Genomic DNA, 22982 nt, shown 5'->3' on the forward strand with positions numbered 1-22982 from the left:
TTAAATTTATTAAGAAAAATAAGGAGGTTATGAGATTTACCATTTCATCTATATTTTGCCTTTTGAAATTGTAATTCCAGTTGGACTAAGATTTTAGATGTGATTGGGTAGAAAAAGGATCAATGTAATTAAGAAAAGTAAAGAAGGTATAAGATTTACCATTTTTATCTATATTTTGCTTTTTGAAACTTCAATTCCGGTTGGACTACCGTTTTCGATGTGATTGGATAGAAAAAAAAAATCAATGTAATTAAGAAAAGTGAGGAAGGTATAAAAATCTCTAAATTTTCTTTTTGGTAGCTTCTTTCTCTTGCTCACAGTGCTAGTGATACCGTGTAGAAGAAAATAGATAAAAAAACATATCATTTACCATAAAAACTATGAATTTTAAAAACTTATTGTTAGATATTAACCCAAAGAAATATTTAAGAAATTAATAGCAAATTAAAACAAAAGGAGACAAAATAAGTTTAAATGATGCGCATTGCATAGAATAGAATACGAAAGTCTCTGGACACAAATACAATAGGCATGCATTGTATTTGATGGACTCTAGATGAGCATGCTTTATTCACATAAAACAAAAGTAGATATTAGGAAGAATTAAATAAAATGATTATTCAGGTTTTCTTAAATCCTTGATGCAGCTCCTCGAGATAATTTATTTACACCAACCTTCGCAATTTTGTCTGGTCCCGGAGCAACCCTTAGTGGAGGGACAACAGAAGCAAGTCTTATCTTTGGTTTTGAGTTTTGGGCATATTTTTTGCTCGCATGTTCCTTTAGCTGCATCGACAACTATATACACAAAAAAGTAACAGCAATATCATTCGGAGGAAAAACAATTATCGAGGATATGATGATGGAATTACAATGGTGAAAAAGATAGATGATGAACAAATAAAAACTATTATAAATGCATACATTCTTGAAGAGGAGATAAAACAATCAAAATGATGCAAAAGATAGTGAACTGTGATGACGACATATTGTTTATGATATACACGTTTATGATTAATTCTTTTGAATTTAAACTTACTGGTTTGATGGTTAAAAGCTCCTTTTAAGATTGATTAATTTATAGATCGAAGTGTTGCTCGCCTTGCATGGCGATCCATAAAAAATGGGTAGATTTGTTTGACTTGTTTTGTGGTAATTATATTGGTGTTTATTTTTTTCCATACTTAACTGTTTACGGAAACAGTCAAACTATTGTATGGTAAAGAAAAATACATATGAATTATTAACTGATTTTTTTAAAACACAAACTACTAATTATTTATAATCAACTAATTCTTAATATATATATATATATATTAAAGATTTTACTAAATGTATCCATGAGTAATGCTAAGTAGATTACCACGGCGTTGCTACTGCACTTCTTCTGTTCATCCATGGCTGTTTTTGGGATTGGGCAATCCCGGGGACAAATACAAAGGGACTAGACACAATGTATCCAGAACATGTTTTTAAGTGATAAATGTATTCAAACAACTTGGATCTGCTTCTTGTGTTGAATCTCAAATATAATAGTTGTCTGTTCTTGTTTGACTACAGATTGGGTTCGAGATGATTGGTTTTTTTTGCTGAGTCAGCTGGGATTCAAATGAACCTAGTAAACATTTTTACAGCCATCAGCAAACGTCAAACGCTAACACCGTAACCCATCTGTAAACGGTTAAAAGTGAACCAATTAATAAGCTTTTGGATAAGTCGTATGTAACCGCCAAACGCAAACGCCAAAAGCTCTTAGATAATAATAAAAACATGGTTTTGAGTTTTGACGGATCACCACCGTCGATAGGGATGAATATGCCGACGGGATGCGGGTTTCCGACGATTCAGACCTTCGAGAGAGCTCCCTCCGCCGCCGAGTTTGAGTCCTGCGTCGAGCTCGCGAACTTCCCTGCGGTACTTTTTTCACCTCAATACACTTTTCTCTTTCTTCCTCCTCCTGCTGAATCCGATTCTCTTGATCTTAATCTTCTGAAGGTTTTCCGAGGATGTGCTAGTGACTGGGAGGCATGTTCTAAGTGGAATCCATTCAGCAATGGCCTCGATTATCTCGAGGTGTGTGTGTTTTTCTTTTACAATCACTCGATTGATTATCGAAGATTGGAGCAAAATCTTATTTGCATCGATTGGAACTGTATGAAGGAGCGTGCAGGTTCAGTTGAGGTGGAGGCAATGCTTTCGAGGACGGCTCCGATATTCAATGGTGATATCAGAAGCCATGAGAGGGTAAGTAAAACTCCATTTCGATATTGATGTGAACGTGCAGGTTTCAGCTGATTTGAGGCTATAATTAACTGTCTCTGGTTTCTTGTTTGTCCTGTAGGTATCAATGCCTTTCTCTGATTTTGTTAGACTCTGCAAGCAGCATATGAGAAGCAAAGAGAATGGTTCTGGTGTTGATGCAAAGTCTGCTTCTCTAACTCCTCTGTTGCCTCAGGATCCTACTACACCTGGACAAATATACCTAGCACAGGTTAGTTGTGCTTCTGATGGTCTATGAATATGTTTGATTGAACATGCACATGTATGTATTATTTATGTGTTCAGTTTCCAATTCTGAATGATGGGAAAGAAGAGAAGGTTCAACTCAAGATTCTGAGTCAAGATATTCAAACGGTATGCGTATCTTCTTTCAGCTCTTGTTTTGTACTTCAGCTGCTGACATGAGCTTTCTTAACGTCTACTGTCGTTGATGCAGCCCTCACTCTTAGAGGGAAAGTCACTGTCTCCTATAAACTTTTGGATGAACTCTGCACAGGCTCGATCAAGTACCCACTATGATCCACATCATAACCTCTTATGCGTAGTATCAGGCTGTAAAAAAGGTTAGCCATCATAACCTCCGTGTTGAACTGCTGCTATGAAGTTGTTTCTGTTATTTTAGTGGAATCAAATTGTTAATGTATGGTCCATGTATAAATGAAATTGCGGCACTGACACTAAGAGCATGCGGTTTTATACAATGTTAAGTCAGCCAGTTTGAAGTCAGTTTAAGGTTCATCCTGGCAGATTCAGTGATCTAACTATATGTTGTAATCTTTCTTACATCTGAATCAATTTCAACCTTCAAATCGTCAACAGTTGTCTTGTGGCCCCCTTCCGCCAGTCCCTCGCTCTATCCTATGCCTATATACGGAGAAGCGTCAAACCACAGGTATCTTTCTTGGCCTTTCCGAACATTTTTGTGGTTATATACTTATATCCTGAGCACGCAGCAGTAATTGCACACGTATCAATGATTTGTTATGCCAATGTCTATTTACGAGATATTTCCTTGCATATTATTTTTCCTGGTCATGTAGTTCGGTTGGTCTAGACAATCCGAAATTATCAGATTATCCAAGAGCAGAGCATTCCCTCAAGCAGTCACAGGAAGTTACTCTTAAGGCTGGTGATGCAGTATTCATTCCCGAAGGTTGGTGAGTATACTCATTTTTTCTCAGAAAAGCTCTCCTAGTATTACATAAGAATACGCTGAAATTGCTAAAATATATTCTAATAGATCCTGCATCATATGAGTCAAAGTGTTTCCGAATCACTTGAAGTTATCATGTCTCTATTACGTAGCTTTTTCTGGCTGCGCCGCTATTCTAGATTTTTAATTACTAAATTAACGTATACAAAAGAAAATGTCTCCGCCTGAATAATTGGCATTTGTTTAGTTTGTGGGTGTGTAGATAGCGCATGTTATGTAGTATGCATATGCCTAGAGCCTCTGAACCAATGCTTGACATGTATTTTTGTTAGCTAGCTTAGTGTCATGCTAATGAAAATGACACTTCATTGGTTAGGAGAAGTACTTTGTAATATAATTGCCTGTATTTAAGCTTTGAGAATTTACTAAGTAAGCCTTATAGAAATGATGTGACGGTATTCAGTAGAAGATTAATGGATTATCTCAGATTATCATGTTACTTTTTGCAGGTTTCATCAGGTGGATAGCGATGAGCTGACTATTGCTGTCAATTTTTGGTGGCAATCAAACATTATGTCTAACATGCCGGAACATATGGATTCATATTATCTTCGCCGGATTACAAGAAGGTTTGATTATAAATCTTGGATTCTTTATAAATAATATCTTTTCGCGTTACCGTTATTGTCTTGTTTCCTAACTTCTGTTCTTTTTTTCTTTCCATGTGCTTGCATCTTGTGTCATACTATAAGATTGATAGACAAAGAAATGGTATGTAAGTTATTCTGTCTCATCAGTACATATTGTTGGAAATTATGATAGTTTTTTTACTCATCCTGATTTTGAGTTTAAAAATGTAGGTTCGTCTACTCACCTTAACTTACATTTGCCAAGTTTACTACCCTATATTTACCGTGCGACTTGGATTTTGACAGAGCCTGGTAGTTTCGAGGCCTTCGTTAACTGATTTGAAGCAACCGTATGATCATCTTGACCAATGTAAAATTGGTCAATCAGGTAATAAGACCCTGATGGTTTAAATCCTATGAAAACCTTCAATGTCTTGTCTGACTTGTCCGGTGATGGAATCATTGCAGAAGGTGGGGATGATAACTCAAGAAATAAAAGCATTGAAAAAGGCATCGGGACATCACGTGAGAAAACGCTGCTGCCCGAACTAGATCCTTCTGCTTCCCACGCACTTCATGACCTTATTTCCTTAGTCCATGACCACGTTAATGCTGTTGGTACAAGTAGGGAACTGCAGCACACATCACCCCGTTCTTCAGACATAGCTTCAGAGAGGGACAGTAGCAAGATCCTGGTGAATGCATTGTCTTGTCTAGAAGATGATCGTGTTGCGCATATGCTTTGGAATCTAGAAGCATCTAAACTTCGGGATGTTCTCCTTGCAATGGCAGTAAGTTTACAATAAGTGGTTTCTAGCGCACTTCATCATTTTGGTCGAAATGGATAACTTTTTAATTTTTTTACATGGAGATTAAGTTCTTTGAAGTAACATACTCGTATCATCTAAACTCATTTCAGCGTTATTTTCCAAGAACCTTAGAAGCGTTAATACTCCACATGCTCTCACCTGTTGCTGCGGAAGTCCTAACACAGAAGTTTGATGAGATTGACCAACAGAGTGGTGAAGAAGATAGGTTTGTTCTGAAAGCAAATCTTCTAGTGTTTTATTTCCATACTTTGAAACTGAAGAGTAACGTGTTATTTGACTTCCTTTTCCAATTCATAGGAGCCAGTTCTATCAGGAATTTTATGGTGCCTTCGATGATGAATCTGCTGCGATGGATATAATTTTAACTAGGAAAGAGACTTTTGCATTTCAGGTATGTTCCCCACTGTATCGAGTGTGAACCATAGTAAAATCAAAGGAGAGAACTTTTTTGTATATCAGACTTAGTTGATGCAGAAAAGACTTATCATCAAATTCTATAAATTTTTGTTATACAGGCCTTTAAGAATGTACTAGACAAGTATTTGGGGGTCCACATTACTTCACCAACAACAAACCTATGAAGCATGTCTCGACAGCATCGTGTACTGGCTGATCGGACAAGAGAGAACATGTTGCTTATTGATATACTATTGCGAACATAAGCGAAGAGGGGATCCACACTCGCCATGCGCCATGGCGAGCTATGGCGATCGCTGTATGTATTACACATGCAAAATGATAATTTTCATTGGTTACATCAAAGGTTTAAGCCAAAACACCAGTTCAAAAGTAGTAATATCTAAAATATGGTTAGAAAACCATAAACTCTAAAATTCTGATTCAGAAACATGATCTTTAGAATTTTAATACTACCACAAACGTAAATCATCTTCCAATTCATCCTCATCAACATCAACCAAAGACAAAACAGGACTTAGACCATATGATTCCCTCTCTTCTGAGTTGAAGATCCTATTATTTTCTGCCTTCTTTTTAGTTTAATTAGAGTTTGACGATAGATTATATCATAAGGCACAGTAACTCTATTATTGCTCTCGCTTTACGTGATACTAGTTTAGCGTTCAATAGCGAGCGCTTTGTGTACTTCGCATGGCCTTGGAGTCTTAACTAAGGCGACTGAATCCCATTTGGATAAACTAGTATCTTAAGCTTCTGCTCAAAAAAGGAAAAGTCATAACCATACAGTTAAGCTATATATATGAACAATTTCGAACCTGATGTATGGTATAAAAATAGTTATTCAATGAAAAAGTTAGTGAAACAAAAAACAAGTACGAGCTAGAAATAAGCAAAGCATAAAGCATAACACAAAGGGAGTGTTTGTGACTTTTTTTTTTGTATGTCTTTGACAATATTGATATTTGATTTAATTTGTAAAGTTATGGATATTCAAACTTTTCATGTCAAAGGGAAATAATTAATAAATTATGGATCAAAATAAAATTTTGTTGATATTTTGCCCATCCCTATCACCAATTACGCATCTAAAATCGAACTGAATCGATGTGGTGAACTAGAAAACTTTCATTAATATATTAAATTCATCAATTTACCATATATTAAATCATAAATAATAACGAGTAAACCCTAAGGATCAATTGCATGTGCTTTTTAATTTGTCATCCATGGGACTGTTAATTAATTAAATAACGATAAAGTTATGTAAACTTTCCTTAAGACTAATAAAGGGACCAAAGCCGATGTCAAAAAAAAAATGGGACCAAGCTCTTTGTAATAACTAAAGGTTTAAAAGGGTTATTGCTCTCTACTTTTCTTTTCCTTATAAAGTGAAACCCTACCGACTTCTTCGCGGCTGACCAACAAATAAATAAAAAACATTCGGAATCTTCCAGACACATCCACTATTGGCTGCTCTCTGGTACGTGAAAACTTGTTATCTGTTTCCTCGTCTCTACTTTGTTAAATTGTTTTCTTCTCGCAAGTATCGACATGAACTAGACTTTTACCTCCTTCGAGTCTAGCGTGTGATGACTCGAAACACATAAATTTATAGCTGTCTGCAACATTAATTACATGTGCAACCTCTTAGGTTTTTCAAGATCATTAGCAATTGCACAGTTTAAATGCTTTTTCACTTTGGTTAACTTTGAAGACCCACATGGTTTTTGAGTTTTGCAGATTTTTTTACTGTGAAAAGATGTGTGAAAAGATGAGTTTATCCGAAGAAGAAATCAGAATGCTTTTCAGAGTCACCAAAACACTTAACCACATGCTCAAAGATCGTGGATACATTGTCACGGATGCTGAACTTGAGATGACACAAGAACAGTTTATCGACAAATACGGCGAGAACATGGAAAGAAAAGATCTTGTCACTATCAAGACTAAGAAGAAAGATGAATCTGATAAGGTTTGTGGATACCAAGGATACGAGTTTTTGTTTTTAAGTGTATTTTTTTTTTCAATTCTTCTAACTAATGCTCAAGTTCGTTCCCCTTGTGGTGGTGGTAGATCTTTGTCTTTTTTCTACAAGAAACAAAAGTTAAAATGGGCGACATCAAGGCTTGCTTTGAGCGCATGGTATCTCATAACGTCTTGAGAGCAATTCTTGTTGTGAGGAAAGAAATGAATCGCTTCGCTTCATCTGCTATAACCGACGCAAACTCAAAAGGAATACTTTACTTGGAAAGTTTTAAGGTTAGTGAGAAAGTTTATGCTGCTTCCTTGTTTGTGTCTCGAAACATACTCTTATAAAGCTCATGTTTCATGTGCAGGAGACAGAGCTTCTAATGAACGTGAAGGAACATGCTTTTGTTCCAGAGCATATAGCTCTGACAACTGCGGAGAAGGAAGCTTTGTTGGAGAAGTACACTGTGCAAGAGAATCAGGTTAGGTATCTTGACACTCTTTAAGCAATGAAAACTAGTTTATTGTGGAGACAAAACAAAGCTTTGATGTTTGATCTCTTTTTTGTTCTTGTTTTTTTTCACTATAGCTAACATGTTTGTTTTTTACTCACTTGTGTGGTGTGTTGTCGATAGCTTCCACGTATTCAGTATACGGACCCTATAGCGAAATACTATGGGCTAAAACGTGGAGAAGTCGTGAAGATCATACGCAATAGTGAAACATCTGGTCGTTATGTCACATACCGCTTTGTTATATGATATTAAGAGCTTCTGATAGGATCAGGTCTTGGATTTGTCGGATAAAGACTTAGAATGACTTCATTAGTTTTTTAATTTAGTGAAATTTTCACCAAAAGATGTAAGGAACTTTATATGTTTTTATCTCAATCAATATATACATAGTAGTTTTTTTTTTCTTGGCAACGAGCGGCGGCCATTCTATGTGGTCTGGGTAACCAGACCGGAATGAAATATAACTTCTTATGAAAGGATCTAGCAGTCTTAGCTAAAAAATCAAAAATCTGGTTTTGAACACGTGCAACATAAGTGATCTTGAAGTCCAGGAAGAATATATAGATAGTAGTTGAGCACGTGCAACATAAGTGATCTTGAAGTCCGGGAAGCATATATATATATAGATAGTAGTTGAAAGACTTGGACCTCGATCATGATATATAGTGCATGTCAAGAATATAGACACTGCTCAAGGCTATATTATAAGTAATCAAACTAAAAAAAAACTCAAGTCCTAAAAACTGAAAAGCGGATTCACAAAGGAGATGCTGTGGTTTTGTGACATGCTTCTTCAGCCAATAACCTCTGAGTTTGAGTCATCAGAAGGCCATATCACGGTCTCCATCAGTCGCTCACGCATCAAGGCCAAGTTCTCATCTGATATATCTTGGTATATCTTCCCATGGTCGCATTTCTATAACAAACAACAAACTAGAACACCATTAGTTTTTGAATCTTTTCTGGTTCCCATGACAGATTTAGAGGTTGATTTTACCTTGATCCACTTGCCATACAAGTGGAGGCGTGTGATCATAACTCTTTCTGCAAGCTCCTGACTCTCCTACAAGTCAGTTGAGACAAGATAAACACAAGAGTTGTCATCTGATTCTCTAGTCAATATGTTTCATGCCAAGGTCTAAACAAGTCTGAATTAAAAGTAATATACCACAACACAGAATGTGGCTATGATAAAAACAAATATATTTTAGCAAAAAAATAAAAACAAATATATGAAACTGCTTATTCTTATTCTTATCCTCATTCACTAGCATAGGAAGAACTCTCAACCCAAAGGGCTCTCCCAAAACCTTCTATAATTTTACAACCTTGAACAATTTCCCCTCACTAACTGCAATCTAACTAACTCACAAGAGCTACAATGTACTACATTTAGTCCTACACTAAATATAGTAGACTAATAGATAAAGTTTAAGCAGCTAAACATCTTCAACTAAGTTTTTGTTACCTTGCCGAGTTTGCGGAGGAAACGTTTGCCTTCAGTTGGTCTATTTGATACGACATAGCTGTTGTAAAACAAAAGATACACCATAAGACCATAAGCCAAGAATGATAATCAAGTAAGTGTGTTTATAAATCTAATCCTAGAGAGAGCTTATCAAATGAGCGACTTACTTATAGAACCAAGTGTATTGGGGAGGATTCATTTCGTATAACTGATGAAGAACCGTCCTCACAGCTTTGTAAGTAAAGTAGTTAATAAGTTGCTGCATAATTTGTAAAAGTGATGAGAGAGCCATAAGTTTAAAACAATTTGTCATTCAAAAAGTTCTCACCGTTTTGACATCTCCGAAGGTATCATCGTAGTTCCCAGCAACGTCCTCGTTGACAATCAAGAGCTTCTTCTTGCTCCTTCTACTCGCAATTCTTGGTACGCGTTTGGAAGAAATCCTGAAAACAATGCTTGAGCCAGTAAAGGAGCTTCCTAACTCTAGCTTTCTTGAACTGCCATGGATCTTCTTCTTGCTCCTCGTGTGAGCATCCAGACATAAACATGGAACGCTCGGAGAATCCATCACAGATGAGCCAATAACAAACAGAGCACCCACCATTACTCCCAAACAACAAGAAGATCAGAACTATTCCCCCGGTGATATGGGAGAACCAGTTTCAGAAATCAACAAAGAGTTGGTGGATGGATGGTAAGAATCTGAAGAAAGAAAGATGAAACGTGTTTGGGGTAATACAAAACAGAGGAACACGAGTTGGGTGTGTAAGATGGAAAATGGCCGTTGAATAACAGCCAGTCAAAAACTCATAGAGAAGTCTTTTAGATATTTATTTTCTCTTCCTAAAAGCAAAGGCAAAGACAAACAAGAAAACCCACCGGGTGGGCTTTCGGGTTCACGTGGATACTAAGTAGAATAAGGTCGTCTTGAAACTTGTAACTCAGAAATTGCACATAAACTAAAGTGGACAACCCCCATATCACATGTCCATCTTAAAGGAGTAGACTAGGAAAATATTAATGTAGAGAAAATAGATTGAATGTGGTTAAAGAGGTGCAATAGACCAATTGCAAAGAGGAAAAGTCCCGGTACGATGTGGACCACCCATGTTATAGCTTTTGAAGGTTCACTACATTGCAAATATGAATGACTTGAAGATAAATGTAACAGCTGAATAATGTAGAAAATATACATTTATATGGTTAATAAGAGGTGCCATAGACCAAGTGCAAAGAAGAAAAGTCCCGGTACAGTGTGGACCACCAATGTTATAGCTTTGAAGGTTAAAGATTGTGGAGGATGGCAACTGGCAATAAATATATAACTTTGCAAAGATAGACGAATTTAAGATTGAGTATATAACAGTTGAACGAGCAAAGGTCTTGATTTTTGCTTCAAGAATGATGATGCGTTCATGTGTACGTAGTCATGTATGTGTAAGTGAGAAGACGTTATTAAATTTTAATTGATGTCACGTATAAGATCAGCATGACATGCAAAAATAGACTCTGCTTAAGAAAATCAAGTATTAACGTAATCACTGATGTAGCTGATAGGACAACGACACCATTTATCATCTTGACGATAATCAATCACATATCAAATTATCAACCGATAATTTTTTCCCTCTGATTATGTAAGCGATCCAAATAGAACCGTAGCTCAATAAGAACATCCCTATCAGTTTAGAGCACAAAAACATGTTTCAAAAAAGTCTTCGCCTACTAGTAATTCTGAGGATCCCACTGATGGACCTTCCTCCAATTTGCACGAGGTTAGCAGTCGCTGCGCCATCTGCGTTAAAAATTATGGAGGAAACTTCATCTCCCGTACACATTAGAGAAGCCTCTCACACTTATGAGACGGAGCAACATTTTGGGGCGAGTTTTAACCAAGACTCACCTCACTCTCAAAACAGAAATGAGGAAGGTATGTTATTGGTTGAAGAAACATCTGGTTATAACACAACTAGAGGAGGAAGACCAATAAAATCGACTCAAAAAGTTCAAGATATGGAATGAAAAACTGTTAGAGGAAGAGGTAAACGAGGTCGTCGCGGCCGAGGAAACTAGTATCACTAATATTATCATGTTCTTTAACTTGCTCTTTACGATTCAATTTTGAATCGTCTGTTAGGGATATGTTTTCTTTTTTGTTGTTGCATACTCTATCAAACTTATGAGTGAAAATCTCATACTTGTATTACTTATGAATTTTAATACGAAAGCCTGTTAAAAAAAACATGTTTCAAGCTACCTTTTATTTTAAAATCATAGTTTTAAATATACAAGACACCCTTTAGACTTTAGGGGGATGTATTCAACTGAGAGTTTTAGGTTATTTGTATTAAAATGACAAATCCACTGTTATTGAAACATGAATTTTAAAAACTCATTTAAAATCCAATGTTATTGAATTTGATATTTCTTAAAGTACTCTGAAATCCATTGTTATTGAAAATATTTTAAGTTGTGGAGTTTTAAAGTTTTCAGGTGATTTTATGTGAATCCGAAAGCCCACCCGGTGGGTTTAATTTTTAAAACTCAAATCTCATAGTTTTAGGTGATATTCTAGAGTAGTTTAACAAAAATCACTTAAATCTCTGCAACTTATTGAAATCATCTAAAACCTCATTAAAAATCAAATCACATCAAATCAAATGTTAAATTGAATTCATTCCCTTTAGTTTAGCTTTATTTGTCTTTAAATTAAAAAGCCAATAGCTAGAAGTTTCAATACAGAGAACCACAAGACCACATCCACGTGGTCTCGACCGACCACACTTCAGAACCCGAAAAGCCCTGAAAATATTTAAATCAATTAATTAATAAGCTAAAAACCTATACCTATTCGAAGCAAAGGTAAGTCTACTTCTTTATATATATATACACACACTCATAGAGATGCATCAAGATTCCACTTACACATTCTAAAAAACTCTAAGACTTTTATCAAAACCAAAGAAAATCAAGAACATATGGCGAGATCACCATACTACGGTTCATCATACTTAGACTACCTCTCTCTCCCAAACCCACATCTATGTTTCTTCTTCATGGTCGTCTTCTTCGTGTTCTCCTTCACGTGGTACTTGAACTACGAGTCCATCCTCGAAGACACCATGAATAATCTCAAGTTCTTCATCATCCTCTCCCCTCTCTTCCTCCTCCTCCTCGTCCACTTCTTCTCCGGAGGACTTTCCTTGTACGTCCCCTTGCCTGAACAAGACTCCATCCACCATGCCGGTTCTTCCCCTTGGGGCGTAGCGGCCGTGCTCGTGGTCATCTTGTTCATGGTCTCGTACCAGTCAGACATCCATGAGATGTGGTTTCCCTTTGGGGCTAAGTAGATCGATCAACTTGATATTTCCTTAAAACGTATTACCAGCTCTGTCTAGCTAGATATGGAGCAACCATGTTAAATATCAAGTAGTATATATGTACTTTTCTCTTTTGATGAAGATTTTAGTCCCGCATGTTTGTAGGAGTGAAACTTTTGTCCGAAGATATCTAAAGTCATATCAGCTCTGTCTAGCTAGATATGGAGCAACCATGTTAAATATCAAGTAGTATATATGTACTTTTCTCTTTTGATGAAGATTTTAGTCCCGCATGTTTGTAGGAGTGAAACTTTTGTCCGAAGATATCTAAAGTCATATCAGAGTGTCCATATATGTAGATGAAGTTGTTTCTGCTTGTATTCGTAAATATCATATGGAAAAATGAGATGAAGATGACTTGTTTTGATGCAATAGAAAGTTAAATAGATGGCTTGTTCTGATGCAATACGAATATTACACCTAATGTGTGTGTATTGACTTTGGACCACTACTGGTAGTAGTGGTTCTCCTTGTCCTCTTTTGACAAGTGGGAGATGTTATTGTCGTGATTTTCACCTTTTTGTAAGGAAATGGTCGGTCACAACGCCGTTATATATTTTTTTGCAGGAATATAAAATGCTCCGTTACAAAAGAATCTTGGATACAGCAGATTTGTTGCTTATTTTTATAAAGTTATCGGAAACGTTGCATTGCTTTGGTTATAGAAAGAGTAACGTTGAAAGCAACTGCTTACTATTATACTAATACCTAAGGGTTATCTTTAATTTTCAAGTTTTGTTTATGAGAAAAGGACACCGACGTATTTTACTTTCATTTCCCACCACACTTTTATAAAGTTAAAGGCGTAGATTTTAGTGTATGACAATTCACAAATACTCAGGATTGAAAGCGATGTTTCCCCACTATGATTTTGCCAAATTTTCTAATAGATCTTCCAAAACGATAGACTGGATGATTGATCCACGTTATGTGTGAGAAAATATTATTTCTAAAAAGTTCTGAAACACACATTATTTCAAGTGAGACTTGAGACCATAAAGAAAAAGTAAACATGCCTCTTTTATATCAAATTATGTGAACTGTATAATGGACATTAAATAGCCCACCGACTGACCCATATGGGCCCAAATAGAGAGACGAGTAGGAAAAGAACTCTCAAACAAAGGACGAAAGCCATAACTCAGAGGTTCTCTTCAAGCTCAGCTATCTGCAACTGTCTCAAACCAAGAGACATATATTCTTCTGGTGCTATTAAAGCTGAAACATGCAATGCATTAAAAGAAGAAAAAACTCTTATCATCCGTAAGTTCTTTCACTACAATAATCCTTGCTTTTACTACAATCTTATTAACCGGGGAGCTTAACATGATCAACCAACCAGGTCATAAAAAGGTAAAAAAGATCTGAACCAGAAGAGAAAGCTTACCATGACTACTTCACACGAATTTCACCTGGAAAGCTACTCTCCTGACTCTCAGATATTAAAAGCGACGGGAGAACTAGACTACGACTACTAAGACAAGCACATTTTGATATATATACATCATAGAGCTGCAGAGATCCATCACTAATAGAAGCGAAAACGGTATGCATAACCACTCTCATCCACCTATCATCATAAGTTCCCGTGCAAGTATCATAATCATATGGTTGTTCCTCGTTCTCCAACAGAATCATTCTCAGATGCATTCTTCGCCTGAAACTTCCTTCTCACCTTGTTCCTTACCTTCAAGTTTATTTTGGGTCTCCTTCCGCTTCATCCACAATGCTCTTCTCATCATTAACATCTTTCACCGCAACACCCTCTCCTCCAGCCACATGGTTCCCCTTGCCATCACCACTAGTACGCGAATCAGACCCCCCAGTGTCATCACCCTCACTTCCAGACTCATTCTCCACAACTTCTTCCACCATATTCCTCCTTTCAAGATACTGCAACCTCCTCCTCAAGTCACCCAACTCCCTCTCCATCAAGAACAGCCTCTCCTTCAACGTCAAGTTCTCTTCCTCAAGCTGCGCAATATGACTATCCTGATCATCAACTCGACTCTCCAACACATTGTTATACTCATAACCACCGTAGCTCGGATGAATCATCTCAAACCTACTCAAATCATGATCCAACCTCCTCTCAACCTCCACATGCTCCTCCACATCACTCCCACTCGATCCTCCTTCTTCATCCTCATCCTCATCATCATCATGTCCATCAGATCTCAGCCTAATCAGCCCCTTCATGGATCCGTAACCGTCAACGCCCCACTCCTCCTTCGCCATATCTCCCAAAACCTCCCTCGACGGAGAAAACATCGGCGTCTGAAGTATCGCCGGCGTCACGGGGCACGGAGACACCAGCTCGGCGATTCCGCCGGATTTCTTCGCTCGGATGATAAACGACGTCGTGTTCCTCGGCGCGTAGGGAACGTATCGGTTGTTACTGTTACCGTACTTCTTCTTCGGATAAAACTTCTTCGTTTTTAATCGATTCTGAGATTGGAGCTCGTTGAGCGTCGGTGGCTTGTAACCGCCGCCAGGTTGTTGCGGCGGAGGAGGGTTGTACATCCTCATCATCGGTGGTGGTCTCTTATCGGTTATGATCTTCTTCCCTTTCCAGTTGTTGCTGTTGCTCCGGTTCGTTTTGGTATGGTTAGATCCGAAGTTCTGATACTCCGAGCTCATGCTAGGGTTAAAGTTGAAGCTCCGGGGATTCATCATCAGAGTCTGGTTGTTGTTGTTGCTCATCATAACCGGTGGCTGATGGTTTAAACCGATAATCGGATGAGCCTGGTTCATAATCCGAGGCTGAACCGGGTTCATTAGGGACGGCTGAGGTGGAATCATCCTCTGCGGAGGAGGTTGAGCTATCATCTGTGGCGGATTCATGAGCTTAGATTGATCGTTCATCTTAACAATACAAACACACTAAATAATGAAACAAAACCCTAATTTCGAGAAATCTCGAAGTTGAAGCAAAATCAAGCAGATAGATCGATGAAGCAAACCACGGATCAAAGAAGAAACAACACAGAGATCAATCAAAAACAAAGGCAGCAAGCAAGAGAATCTCTCTGGAATTTGAGTTTTCAGATTTTAATTCTTCTAGCTTAAAGATGAATTCAGGAGTTTTGAGAGAGTCTTGTAATTGGATCTGGGGGAATTTTCAAAATTACAAGAGGAAAATTAAAAACGAAAAGAAAACTTCTGGTACGAACGGAACGGCTTTGTGATGATAAGATTCTTTAAATAGATGCCAGGGTAGGCTGCTGGGTCCAATCAACGAAGGACATTCTATACGTTAAAAAGCAACGGCTTAGATTTTATTCATTTTGAAGCTAAGAGAAGAGTCGGTTACGGGTTTCCTTGTGTTGGTTAACTTAAACCGGAACACAGATGGTATGCAGCCCCAGACCTGGTCGGGCCTTAATGGGCTGTCCTCTGTATTATCAAAAATAACGCGGGAGAACATATCTTCTTACGTGGCTGGAGGAAATCCAAAGCGGGGCCCAGTACCGATTTCTATTCTGACGTGGCATCACCCAGATCACTGTAACCGTGTCCTTCTTCTCCAGTCCACCTCGTCTCTTCCACATTCCATTATCTGCTTTACTCTCTCTCTAGAGCAGCAATGGCTACGGCTGCTTCTTCCCTTACGATCGCGTCGTCGTTCTCGGAACCACGGACTCAGATCCGTTCATCGAAACGCTCGAACCTTCCAGTACTCCAATTCTCCATCCCGTATAAGGCTAATTCACGGAGCAGGAGACTCGTCGTACGCTCCGTTTCAGCGCCCAACGTTGAGATCCGTACCGGACCCGATGATCTCATTTCATCCCTCCTCTCTAAGGTCTGCATTGGTTTGAGTCAAATACTTAAGTGGAAAGCAGAGCAAATCCAACTGTGTGTTTTGATGATTATGGTTTGGTGTGTTTCACACACAGGTTGCGAACAGCGATGGAGGTGTGACGCTTAGCCCTGAGCAACACAAAGAGGTGGCAAAAGTGGCTGGAGAGCTTCAAAAGTACTGTGTGAGCGAGCCTGTTAAGTGCCCTCTCATCTTCGGAGGTAAGCTTCTTGCTAGATTGCTTCTGAATCCTTGAGTAAAAATGTAAAACTTTAGAATTGTTCTGGTGCAGATTGGGACGTGGTGTACTGTTCTGTACCGACATCTCCTGGTGGAGGCTACAGAAGCGTGATAGGGCGTCTCTTCTTCAGAACTAATGAGATGATCCAAGGCATTGATTCTCCTGATATAGTGAGGAACCGAGTTTCCTTTACTGCGTTGGGTTTTCTTGACGGAGACGTCTCCTTGACAGGTGAAACTGCATAACCCTAGAGATAACTTTTTGGTCAGTCACAATATGTGGTTAATGTTTTAACCTGTGTTTTGGTTTTTGTAGGGAAGCTGAAAGTGTTGGACAGTGAGTGGGTTCAGGTGATATTCGAGCCTCCGGAACTCAAGGTTGGTTCTCTGGAGTTTAAATATGGGTTTGAAAGCGAAGTGAAGCTTAGGATCACATACGTTGATGAGAAACTTAGGTTGGGATTAGGGTCTAGAGGATCGTTGTTCGTCTTCAGGAGGCGTCAGTAATACATTTATATACTTCCATGTCTCTTCTCTCCCTCGTCCAACAGAACAGAAGAAACAACATATGAGAGTACCGCGAGAGTGTGTAATGGTGTAAAAAATCACAAAATGTGTGTTTAAGATGGAACTTTGTTGTAATGTAAACTTCGTTCCGAGGGTGTATCACTTACGATGAGTTGTTAGCTATATATGTTATGAAGTTGTGTTCAAATCTCTCACCAGAGTGTTTAAACTAGAAAAGCACCATCTACAGATTCAGAATTGTCACCTGTTGAGGAACAAAGCATACATGAGTAGTTTCTAAAAGATTCTATCTATAATGCTCTCGATGCACGTTTACTCTAATGTATAATACACAAAGATGCACATATAATGATTACCACAAGCCTGAATATGATTACCAATGCCCTCGCCCTCTTCCTGATCTTCCCCTTTCCCTTTCCATGGCCAAATTTATCGTCTGTTCTTCCGTAATCAAACATATTCGTTCTGATATTCACCTCCTGACCATAAACAGCAGATTACAATCACATCTCTCTCTCAGTGTAACCATTTCTGATTGAATGATCCCAAGCTCATAAGCCATTGACTGAATGACAGATAAGAGGTGTGCTGCTAATCAAAATAACAGACTTGTTGGTTGTTTACTTTTAATCAGTTGAGCACTTAGAAGACGGATTTCAATTACAAATATCCAGATATAAACTATACATGCATAAAGGCCCAATAACTAACGGTTTTATTGAAAAGCCCAATAACAAACCACTGCGTCGTCTGCTAGCGATTGCGTGAGTCAGAAAGTCATCAAAACAGAGAGAACAAACTCTCTCCTTGCCTGACATGGAGATAACCTCGGTCAAGACGTATTGGTCGACCCGGTGGATATGACTACGAACTCGATGGACCTAACATAATTAGTCAAGAATATTTATACCCAAAAAACCAACACGGAATTGACCCAAAAATCAAAAGTCTCATGCTCTTTTAGACTTGGTCTATATACTCGAACGGTTTTTATAGTGTTATATTCGAATACCAATATCAAACCCAATCCGCACTGAAAACCGAATAAAAATTTTGATTTTTTTTGAAAAAATTATTTTTTAATATTTTCTGTTATATATATATATAAATATATATGTAAATGCGTTAATATGGTATTCACTAACTTTAAGTTAAATCACATTTAATAAATAGTTTTTAATCGAATAACCTATTTAAAACCCACTATGAATATTTATTTATATTAAAAGTCCACTTATAAAAATTAAATATCACTAATAATCTGTACCACTAATTAATATTAATATTAGTTAACTATTTTTTTTTTTGAAAAAATAATAGTTCAAAAAAAAATATTAGTTAAATTTTAAAGTTTCATTTTATAGTAAACAAACTTAAGAAATATATCTCCATCGATTTATATATATTCCTGTTTTAGTATTATATATATCAATTTATGATTTAGTTGTATATGTATTATTATATAGAATAAACAGATTGGGTATAAAATGAACTTACGCAGAAATTATGATGTAATCATAGTATCAAGTAATATATTAGATGCTTTGTCGTTGCGTCAAAAGCAATAAAGCATTATAGAGAGAAGTTGGTCCTGAATATTTTGGAAGGAGTTGTTTCAAAATAGCGTATTAACCGTGTATAGTTATTTATTATTGTTATATAATTATGTTTATATTTTAAATTTCAAAAAAATGTTGGACACAAACTTTATCAACCGGTCATGTTGATGTTTTAATAGAATGAAATTTTGGACAGGAGGTTACACATCCCTAATACACTTTTATGCAGTTATATTTTACATTATACATTATTTTAGATGCAATTATATTTTAAGATGGACTAAACATATATCAACTGATCATGTTCCTGATTTAATAGTATTGATAGTTAGTTATTATTGTTATATAATTAGGTTTATATTTTAAATTTCTGAAAAATGTTGGACACATCATTTATCAACTCGTCATGTTGATATTTTAATAGAATATAGTTTTAGACCGGAGGTTACACATGTCTAATACACTTTTATGCAATTATATTTTACATTATGCAATTATATTTTAGATGCAGCTATATTTTCAGATGAACTAAACATATATCAACAGTCATGTTCCTAATTTAATATTCCCTCCGTTTTTTAATATAAGTCGTTTTAGAATTGTGCACATAGATTAAAATTTTTTTTTTTTTTTATATTTTCTAAACAAAAACATCATTAATTATTTAACTAACTACAAATTAACCAATAATAAAATAAAAAATATATTATCATTGGTAATATAACATTAATTGAATTAATAAATTTTATAGGGATTAGCATTGATAAGTAATGACTTGCGTCTTGTTAGCGGGAGTCAAGCAGAAAGTCGTCGAAACAAACAGAGCCACAAACTTTCTTCTGAATCGGTTTAGCGGTTAAGTCGATAAAGAGTGAGTAAAAATGACGATGGAGGATGCTAACTCCGTCTACGTCGGCGGCCTCCCTTACGACGTCACCGAGGAAGCTCTCCGCCGTGTTTTCTCCACTTACGGCACCGTTGTCGACATTAAGGTAGATTTTCCCCACTTGTTGCTGCTTACAAGTTCCTAATTTAGGTTTCACACTACTCATTTGCTTTCCTTTTTTAATTGCATATGGTGAGATTGTGAATGATCGGAGTGTAAGAGGGAAATGCTACGGCTTCGTTACATTTTCGAATCGTCGATCTGCTGATGATGCTATCCAAGACATGGATGGCAAAGTATGGTTCTCTCCAAAAAAAAAACTAAATATTGAAGCTTTTCACTGCTACACTTCTTTGTTGTGACGGTAGTGAGCTTGTGATCAGATTATTGGTGGGCGTGCGGTGCGTGTGAATGAGGTGACAACAAGATTTGGTGGTCAGGGGAGGTTTCAACCACAAAGCCCCTCTGATGGGAGAAGTGATTTTGGTTATGAAAGGGATCGGTTTAGTGATAGGTCACGGGAACGGGATAGGTCTCAGGACAGGAGAAGAGCTTATGAACGTTCACATGGTTTCGAGGGGAGAAATGATCATGGTATGCTGGATAGGGATGGTTACAAGGAGAGAGGTTTCGAAGAAGGAGATTGGCGTGGGGATAGGTCTTTTGAGGATAATGGTAGGGGGGTTCACAGGGCCAGTTCTGACGAAGAAACAAAGAGAGAAGATAGGTAAAAACGTTCCGTTTTAACTTGTAGATGTGTTTTAGACTTCTAGTGTTCCTTAAGTCCAGAACTGGGATGCTTCTGTAGAGTTTCGTCACTCTGTAAACCAAATCATCCAGACCTGTTGTGGACCTTGTGGAAAGGTCTGATTAACTATTGCCAATATAACTGAAATGCAGAATGTTTAGTTTAATGGATTTGCTGAGAAGGTTTGCTCTTGTTTCCTTTGTGCATTTTGCTGTTTGAGGAATGTTTTGGCTTGCACTGTAGCTTCGTTGATAATTCTTTCCGTGAAACACCATTCTTGGAGACAAAACAGTTTAGGAATTTCAGTGATCCACTATAGAGTAAATGATGAAATTCTATATGAGGTCACTGCTATACCCTATGAAAATAGCTTAGTCCAGCCGCTAGGTTGTAGTAGGTGGGACATTAAGTTATCAAACTAAAGTTATTTTAGGCGTTAGTTGCACCTTAGCATATAGATTAAGTTCTATCAGATTCTTTTCTGCATTGCTTGGACTTTACACTTTAGCTGCTTTAAGCAACAAATTAATTGCTTTGGTTTTCTTGAGATGACTAAATCCTTGTGTGCTTTTATTGAATTAACAGTACCATGCTTGATGGTGGGCGTGGTAGAGATGGCAAAGATCACTTCTCTAACTCAAGTGGAGATCGCAGCTTTCAGGTAACGATAATGTTTGTTAGGAAATTATTGCTGCATAGTATAGTTCATGTAAAACTTGCGTCTTTCATACAGGTGAAAGAAGAATTGGAAGCGCTGATCAAGACGCATGACGTGCTTCAAGATGAGGTATGAGATCGCATACCTGCTCAGATAGGCAGTTGTTTGATTTCATGAATCTTTTCCACAATTTACTCTTAGACATGTAAACCAATGGAGCAACAGTTTCCTTACATAGTCGTGGGAGATGGAAGAAATTATTGACGAGTTTATATTTAAGGTTCTGGTGATGGAAGAGAGATTGGAAGTAAAAGAAGTTCTGTGCTCAGAGCTAGAGAAGAAGTCTAAGGTATGTGTCTACTATATTTTACGAATTCAACATGTTTTATTTTTACTTTTATTCTCATTTGAAATGGTTAAACGCAGAGATTAGAAGATTTATTGAGCAATGAAAAGAAACTGACTTCACAACGCCGAAAAGAATTGGCAAAGGTAAACAACCATAGGATCACAAAGTTCGTTTTGTTTAGGGTAATGTTCTTGACAAAGTTCGACTATTGGTATATGTTCTTGGTAGCTACACAAATCATATTCAAAGGTCAGAGAGTGCGGTGACAACCTGAAAGGCTGCGAACAGGAACTCCAGGTTAGATTCTATTTTTTGTACTCTAGTGATTGTCATAACATAAGGATTAAGCCTCATGGTGACATGTCTTTGTTTTTCTATTGCAGTCGCTTGTTAATTCAGCAGCTAGAGAAGGCGTGGCTGGTGCTGATGAAGGACTAGAAAACGGGTATGTGCAGTACAAGGTGTAGTGTAATGAATGCAGTCATTCTCATGTATCACATGTTATGTCGTAAGTATAGCTTTGTTTCTTTTGGAGACGAGCTTAGTGATATTTGAATATTTGTATTAATGGATAGGAGAATGAAAGGTAACAGGTTTACAAAAATGATACTATAATTCTATAAGAAGCCAGAAACCATGCAAAGTTACTAGAAGAAACCTCTTCAAATGTGAAAAAAAAATACTCAAATGCTAAACCTCTTCAAATGTGAAAAAAAAATACTCAAATGCTAAACCTCTTCAAATGTGAAAAAAAAAATACTCAAATGCTAAACCTCTTCATCATACATTAGTAGCTACTTTCCCCGGAATCAACTCCACTGACTCTTCATCAACCTTCTCACTGTTGTTCAACACTTGAGCTTGACCACTGGTGGGTTTCTTAGCCACAGTCACAGACTGCTGATAACCAATACCAACCACAGATTGTAACAAGGAGAACCAACCAGTGGTGGACGCAAGTGATGAGGAATGGGGTCACATGCCCCCAACTAGTTTTTATTTTCCTTCACTAATTACTTTTAATTTAAGAAATTTTTTTATAATCCTACAATGAAACGTAATGAAATAAAATGTTGTGCCCCCATCTAAATATGATTCTGCATCCGCCACTGGAACCAACCCAACCGGACTCGCATGCTTATCCCAAATCAGAACATTAATCACAACAGTCAAGAACTTGTTCACAACCTCAGTCACCGTAAAAGCCGTCGCGGAGATCTAGCAGCAAACCCAAAGAAGCTAATAAGAGAACCAAACACACACGACAACGCCACTGCGAAAAACACAACGGTCCATTTAAGATCTTTCTTTCCATTTAAGATCTTTCCAAACGAAGCAAGAAACAGTCATTTTAATCTCCAACTTTTAAAAATTGTCTAATTTAAATTTAACTTTTGCTGACTAAACCATTTAAGATAAACGAAAAATCAATTCGTTTATTATCAGTAAAGATTATTTACAAAGGTTAGATCAAAGTTATTAAGAAAAGTAATAAGAGTATAGGATTTCCCAATTTTATCTATATATTGCTTTTTTAAATTTTGATATAAGTTGGATTAAGATTTTTAA

At 37.1% G+C, this 22982-nt stretch overlaps 7 protein-coding genes and 1 long non-coding RNA gene across 9 annotated transcripts; 5 read left to right on the top strand and 3 right to left on the bottom strand.

The window, feature by feature from the left end:
- Positions 1-422: 422 nt before the first annotated feature.
- Positions 423-1039, bottom strand: LOC106334021. The gene is made up of 2 exons (XR_001268507.1): positions 925-1039; positions 423-798 (listed from the first exon to the last, which is right to left on the bottom strand). It is a non-coding gene; the product is annotated as an uncharacterized LOC106334021 (long non-coding RNA).
- Positions 1040-1762: 723 nt separating this feature from the next.
- Positions 1763-5690, top strand: LOC106331768. The gene is made up of 15 exons (XM_013770181.1): positions 1763-1914; positions 1996-2073; positions 2161-2244; positions 2342-2491; positions 2566-2634; positions 2717-2843; positions 3100-3172; positions 3321-3437; positions 3943-4062; positions 4186-4204; positions 4369-4450; positions 4531-4853; positions 4982-5097; positions 5190-5283; positions 5408-5690. The coding sequence occupies exons 1-15, from the start codon at positions 1771-1773 to the stop codon at positions 5471-5473; spliced, it is 1662 nt and encodes a 553-aa protein (XP_013625635.1). The 5' UTR covers positions 1763-1770; the 3' UTR covers positions 5474-5690.
- Positions 5691-6739: 1049 nt separating this feature from the next.
- LOC106333871 (DNA-directed RNA polymerases II and IV subunit 5A-like) lies at positions 6740-8127 on the top strand. 2 transcript variants are annotated; one of them, XM_013772259.1, is made up of 5 exons: positions 6740-6792; positions 7053-7284; positions 7386-7571; positions 7649-7762; positions 7916-8127. In XM_013772259.1, exons 2-5 carry the CDS (start codon positions 7072-7074, stop codon positions 8039-8041), a joined length of 639 nt encoding a protein of 212 aa, XP_013627713.1. In that variant the 5' UTR covers positions 6740-6792; positions 7053-7071; the 3' UTR covers positions 8042-8127. The 2 variants fall into 2 exon arrangements, with proteins under 2 accessions (XP_013627713.1, XP_013627714.1); XM_013772260.1 differs by having other exon boundaries at positions 7652-7762.
- A 259-nt stretch (positions 8128-8386) lies between these two features.
- Positions 8387-10068, bottom strand: LOC106329338. Its single transcript, XM_013767979.1, has 5 exons — positions 9592-10068; positions 9431-9522; positions 9264-9321; positions 8793-8858; positions 8387-8711 (listed from the first exon to the last, which is right to left on the bottom strand). Exons 1-5 carry the CDS (start codon positions 9865-9867, stop codon positions 8589-8591), a joined length of 615 nt encoding a protein of 204 aa, XP_013623433.1. The 5' UTR covers positions 9868-10068; the 3' UTR covers positions 8387-8588.
- A 2072-nt stretch (positions 10069-12140) lies between these two features.
- Positions 12141-13024, top strand: LOC106331555. Its single transcript, XM_013769934.1, has one exon. The coding sequence runs from the start codon at positions 12242-12244 to the stop codon at positions 12611-12613; it is 372 nt and encodes a 123-aa protein (XP_013625388.1). The 5' UTR covers positions 12141-12241; the 3' UTR covers positions 12614-13024.
- An 850-nt stretch (positions 13025-13874) lies between these two features.
- On the bottom strand, positions 13875-15806 carry LOC106335889 (protein transport protein SEC31-like). Its single transcript, XM_013774552.1, has one exon. The coding sequence runs from the start codon at positions 15506-15508 to the stop codon at positions 14339-14341; it is 1170 nt and encodes a 389-aa protein (XP_013630006.1). The 5' UTR covers positions 15509-15806; the 3' UTR covers positions 13875-14338.
- A 368-nt stretch (positions 15807-16174) lies between these two features.
- Positions 16175-17404, top strand: LOC106331385 (probable plastid-lipid-associated protein 8, chloroplastic). Its single transcript, XM_013769726.1, has 4 exons — positions 16175-16448; positions 16543-16666; positions 16738-16917; positions 17002-17404. The coding sequence occupies exons 1-4, from the start codon at positions 16230-16232 to the stop codon at positions 17190-17192; spliced, it is 714 nt and encodes a 237-aa protein (XP_013625180.1). The 5' UTR covers positions 16175-16229; the 3' UTR covers positions 17193-17404.
- Positions 17405-19561: 2157 nt separating this feature from the next.
- Positions 19562-22017, top strand: LOC106331609 (cold-inducible RNA-binding protein A-like). Its single transcript, XM_013769998.1, has 9 exons — positions 19562-19764; positions 19856-19954; positions 20042-20385; positions 20992-21067; positions 21140-21193; positions 21345-21413; positions 21491-21556; positions 21642-21710; positions 21797-22017. Exons 1-9 carry the CDS (start codon positions 19654-19656, stop codon positions 21878-21880), a joined length of 972 nt encoding a protein of 323 aa, XP_013625452.1. The 5' UTR covers positions 19562-19653; the 3' UTR covers positions 21881-22017.
- Positions 22018-22982: the final 965 nt, after the last annotated feature.

Source organism: Brassica oleracea, chromosome C3 (assembly GCF_000695525.1).
Source record: "Brassica oleracea var. oleracea cultivar TO1000 chromosome C3, BOL, whole genome shotgun sequence".
Taxonomy (NCBI): domain Eukaryota; kingdom Viridiplantae; phylum Streptophyta; class Magnoliopsida; order Brassicales; family Brassicaceae; genus Brassica; species Brassica oleracea.

Coding starts and splice junctions, on each gene's coding strand:
- LOC106329338 (XM_013767979.1), bottom strand. CDS start 9,867: ATGGTGGGTGCTCTGTTTGTTATTGGCTCATCTGTGATGGATTCTCCG. Junction 9,523..9,591: donor CCTTCGGAGATGTCAAAACG/GTGAGAACTTTT, acceptor CAAATTATGCAG/CAACTTATTAACTACTTTAC. Junction 8,712..8,792: donor TGTATGGCAAGTGGATCAAG/GTAAAATCAACC, acceptor TGTTTGTTATAG/AAATGCGACCATGGGAAGAT.
- LOC106333871 (XM_013772259.1), top strand. CDS start 7,072: ATGTGTGAAAAGATGAGTTTATCCGAAGAAGAAATCAGAATGCTTTTC. Junction 7,572..7,648: donor TTTACTTGGAAAGTTTTAAG/GTTAGTGAGAAA, acceptor TTTCATGTGCAG/GAGACAGAGCTTCTAATGAA. Junction 7,763..7,915: donor ACACTGTGCAAGAGAATCAG/GTTAGGTATCTT, acceptor TGTTGTCGATAG/CTTCCACGTATTCAGTATAC.
- LOC106331768 (XM_013770181.1), top strand. CDS start 1,771: ATGGTTTTGAGTTTTGACGGATCACCACCGTCGATAGGGATGAATATG. Junction 2,074..2,160: donor ATGGCCTCGATTATCTCGAG/GTGTGTGTGTTT, acceptor AACTGTATGAAG/GAGCGTGCAGGTTCAGTTGA. Junction 2,635..2,716: donor TGAGTCAAGATATTCAAACG/GTATGCGTATCT, acceptor TCGTTGATGCAG/CCCTCACTCTTAGAGGGAAA.
- LOC106331555 (XM_013769934.1), top strand. CDS start 12,242: ATGGCGAGATCACCATACTACGGTTCATCATACTTAGACTACCTCTCT.
- LOC106331609 (XM_013769998.1), top strand. CDS start 19,654: ATGACGATGGAGGATGCTAACTCCGTCTACGTCGGCGGCCTCCCTTAC. Junction 20,386..20,991: donor GAAACAAAGAGAGAAGATAG/GTAAAAACGTTC, acceptor TTGAATTAACAG/TACCATGCTTGATGGTGGGC. Junction 21,194..21,344: donor ATGACGTGCTTCAAGATGAG/GTATGAGATCGC, acceptor TTTATATTTAAG/GTTCTGGTGATGGAAGAGAG.
- LOC106331385 (XM_013769726.1), top strand. CDS start 16,230: ATGGCTACGGCTGCTTCTTCCCTTACGATCGCGTCGTCGTTCTCGGAA. Junction 16,667..16,737: donor GTGCCCTCTCATCTTCGGAG/GTAAGCTTCTTG, acceptor GTTCTGGTGCAG/ATTGGGACGTGGTGTACTGT. Junction 16,918..17,001: donor CGGAGACGTCTCCTTGACAG/GTGAAACTGCAT, acceptor TGGTTTTTGTAG/GGAAGCTGAAAGTGTTGGAC.
- LOC106335889 (XM_013774552.1), bottom strand. CDS start 15,508: ATGAACGATCAATCTAAGCTCATGAATCCGCCACAGATGATAGCTCAA.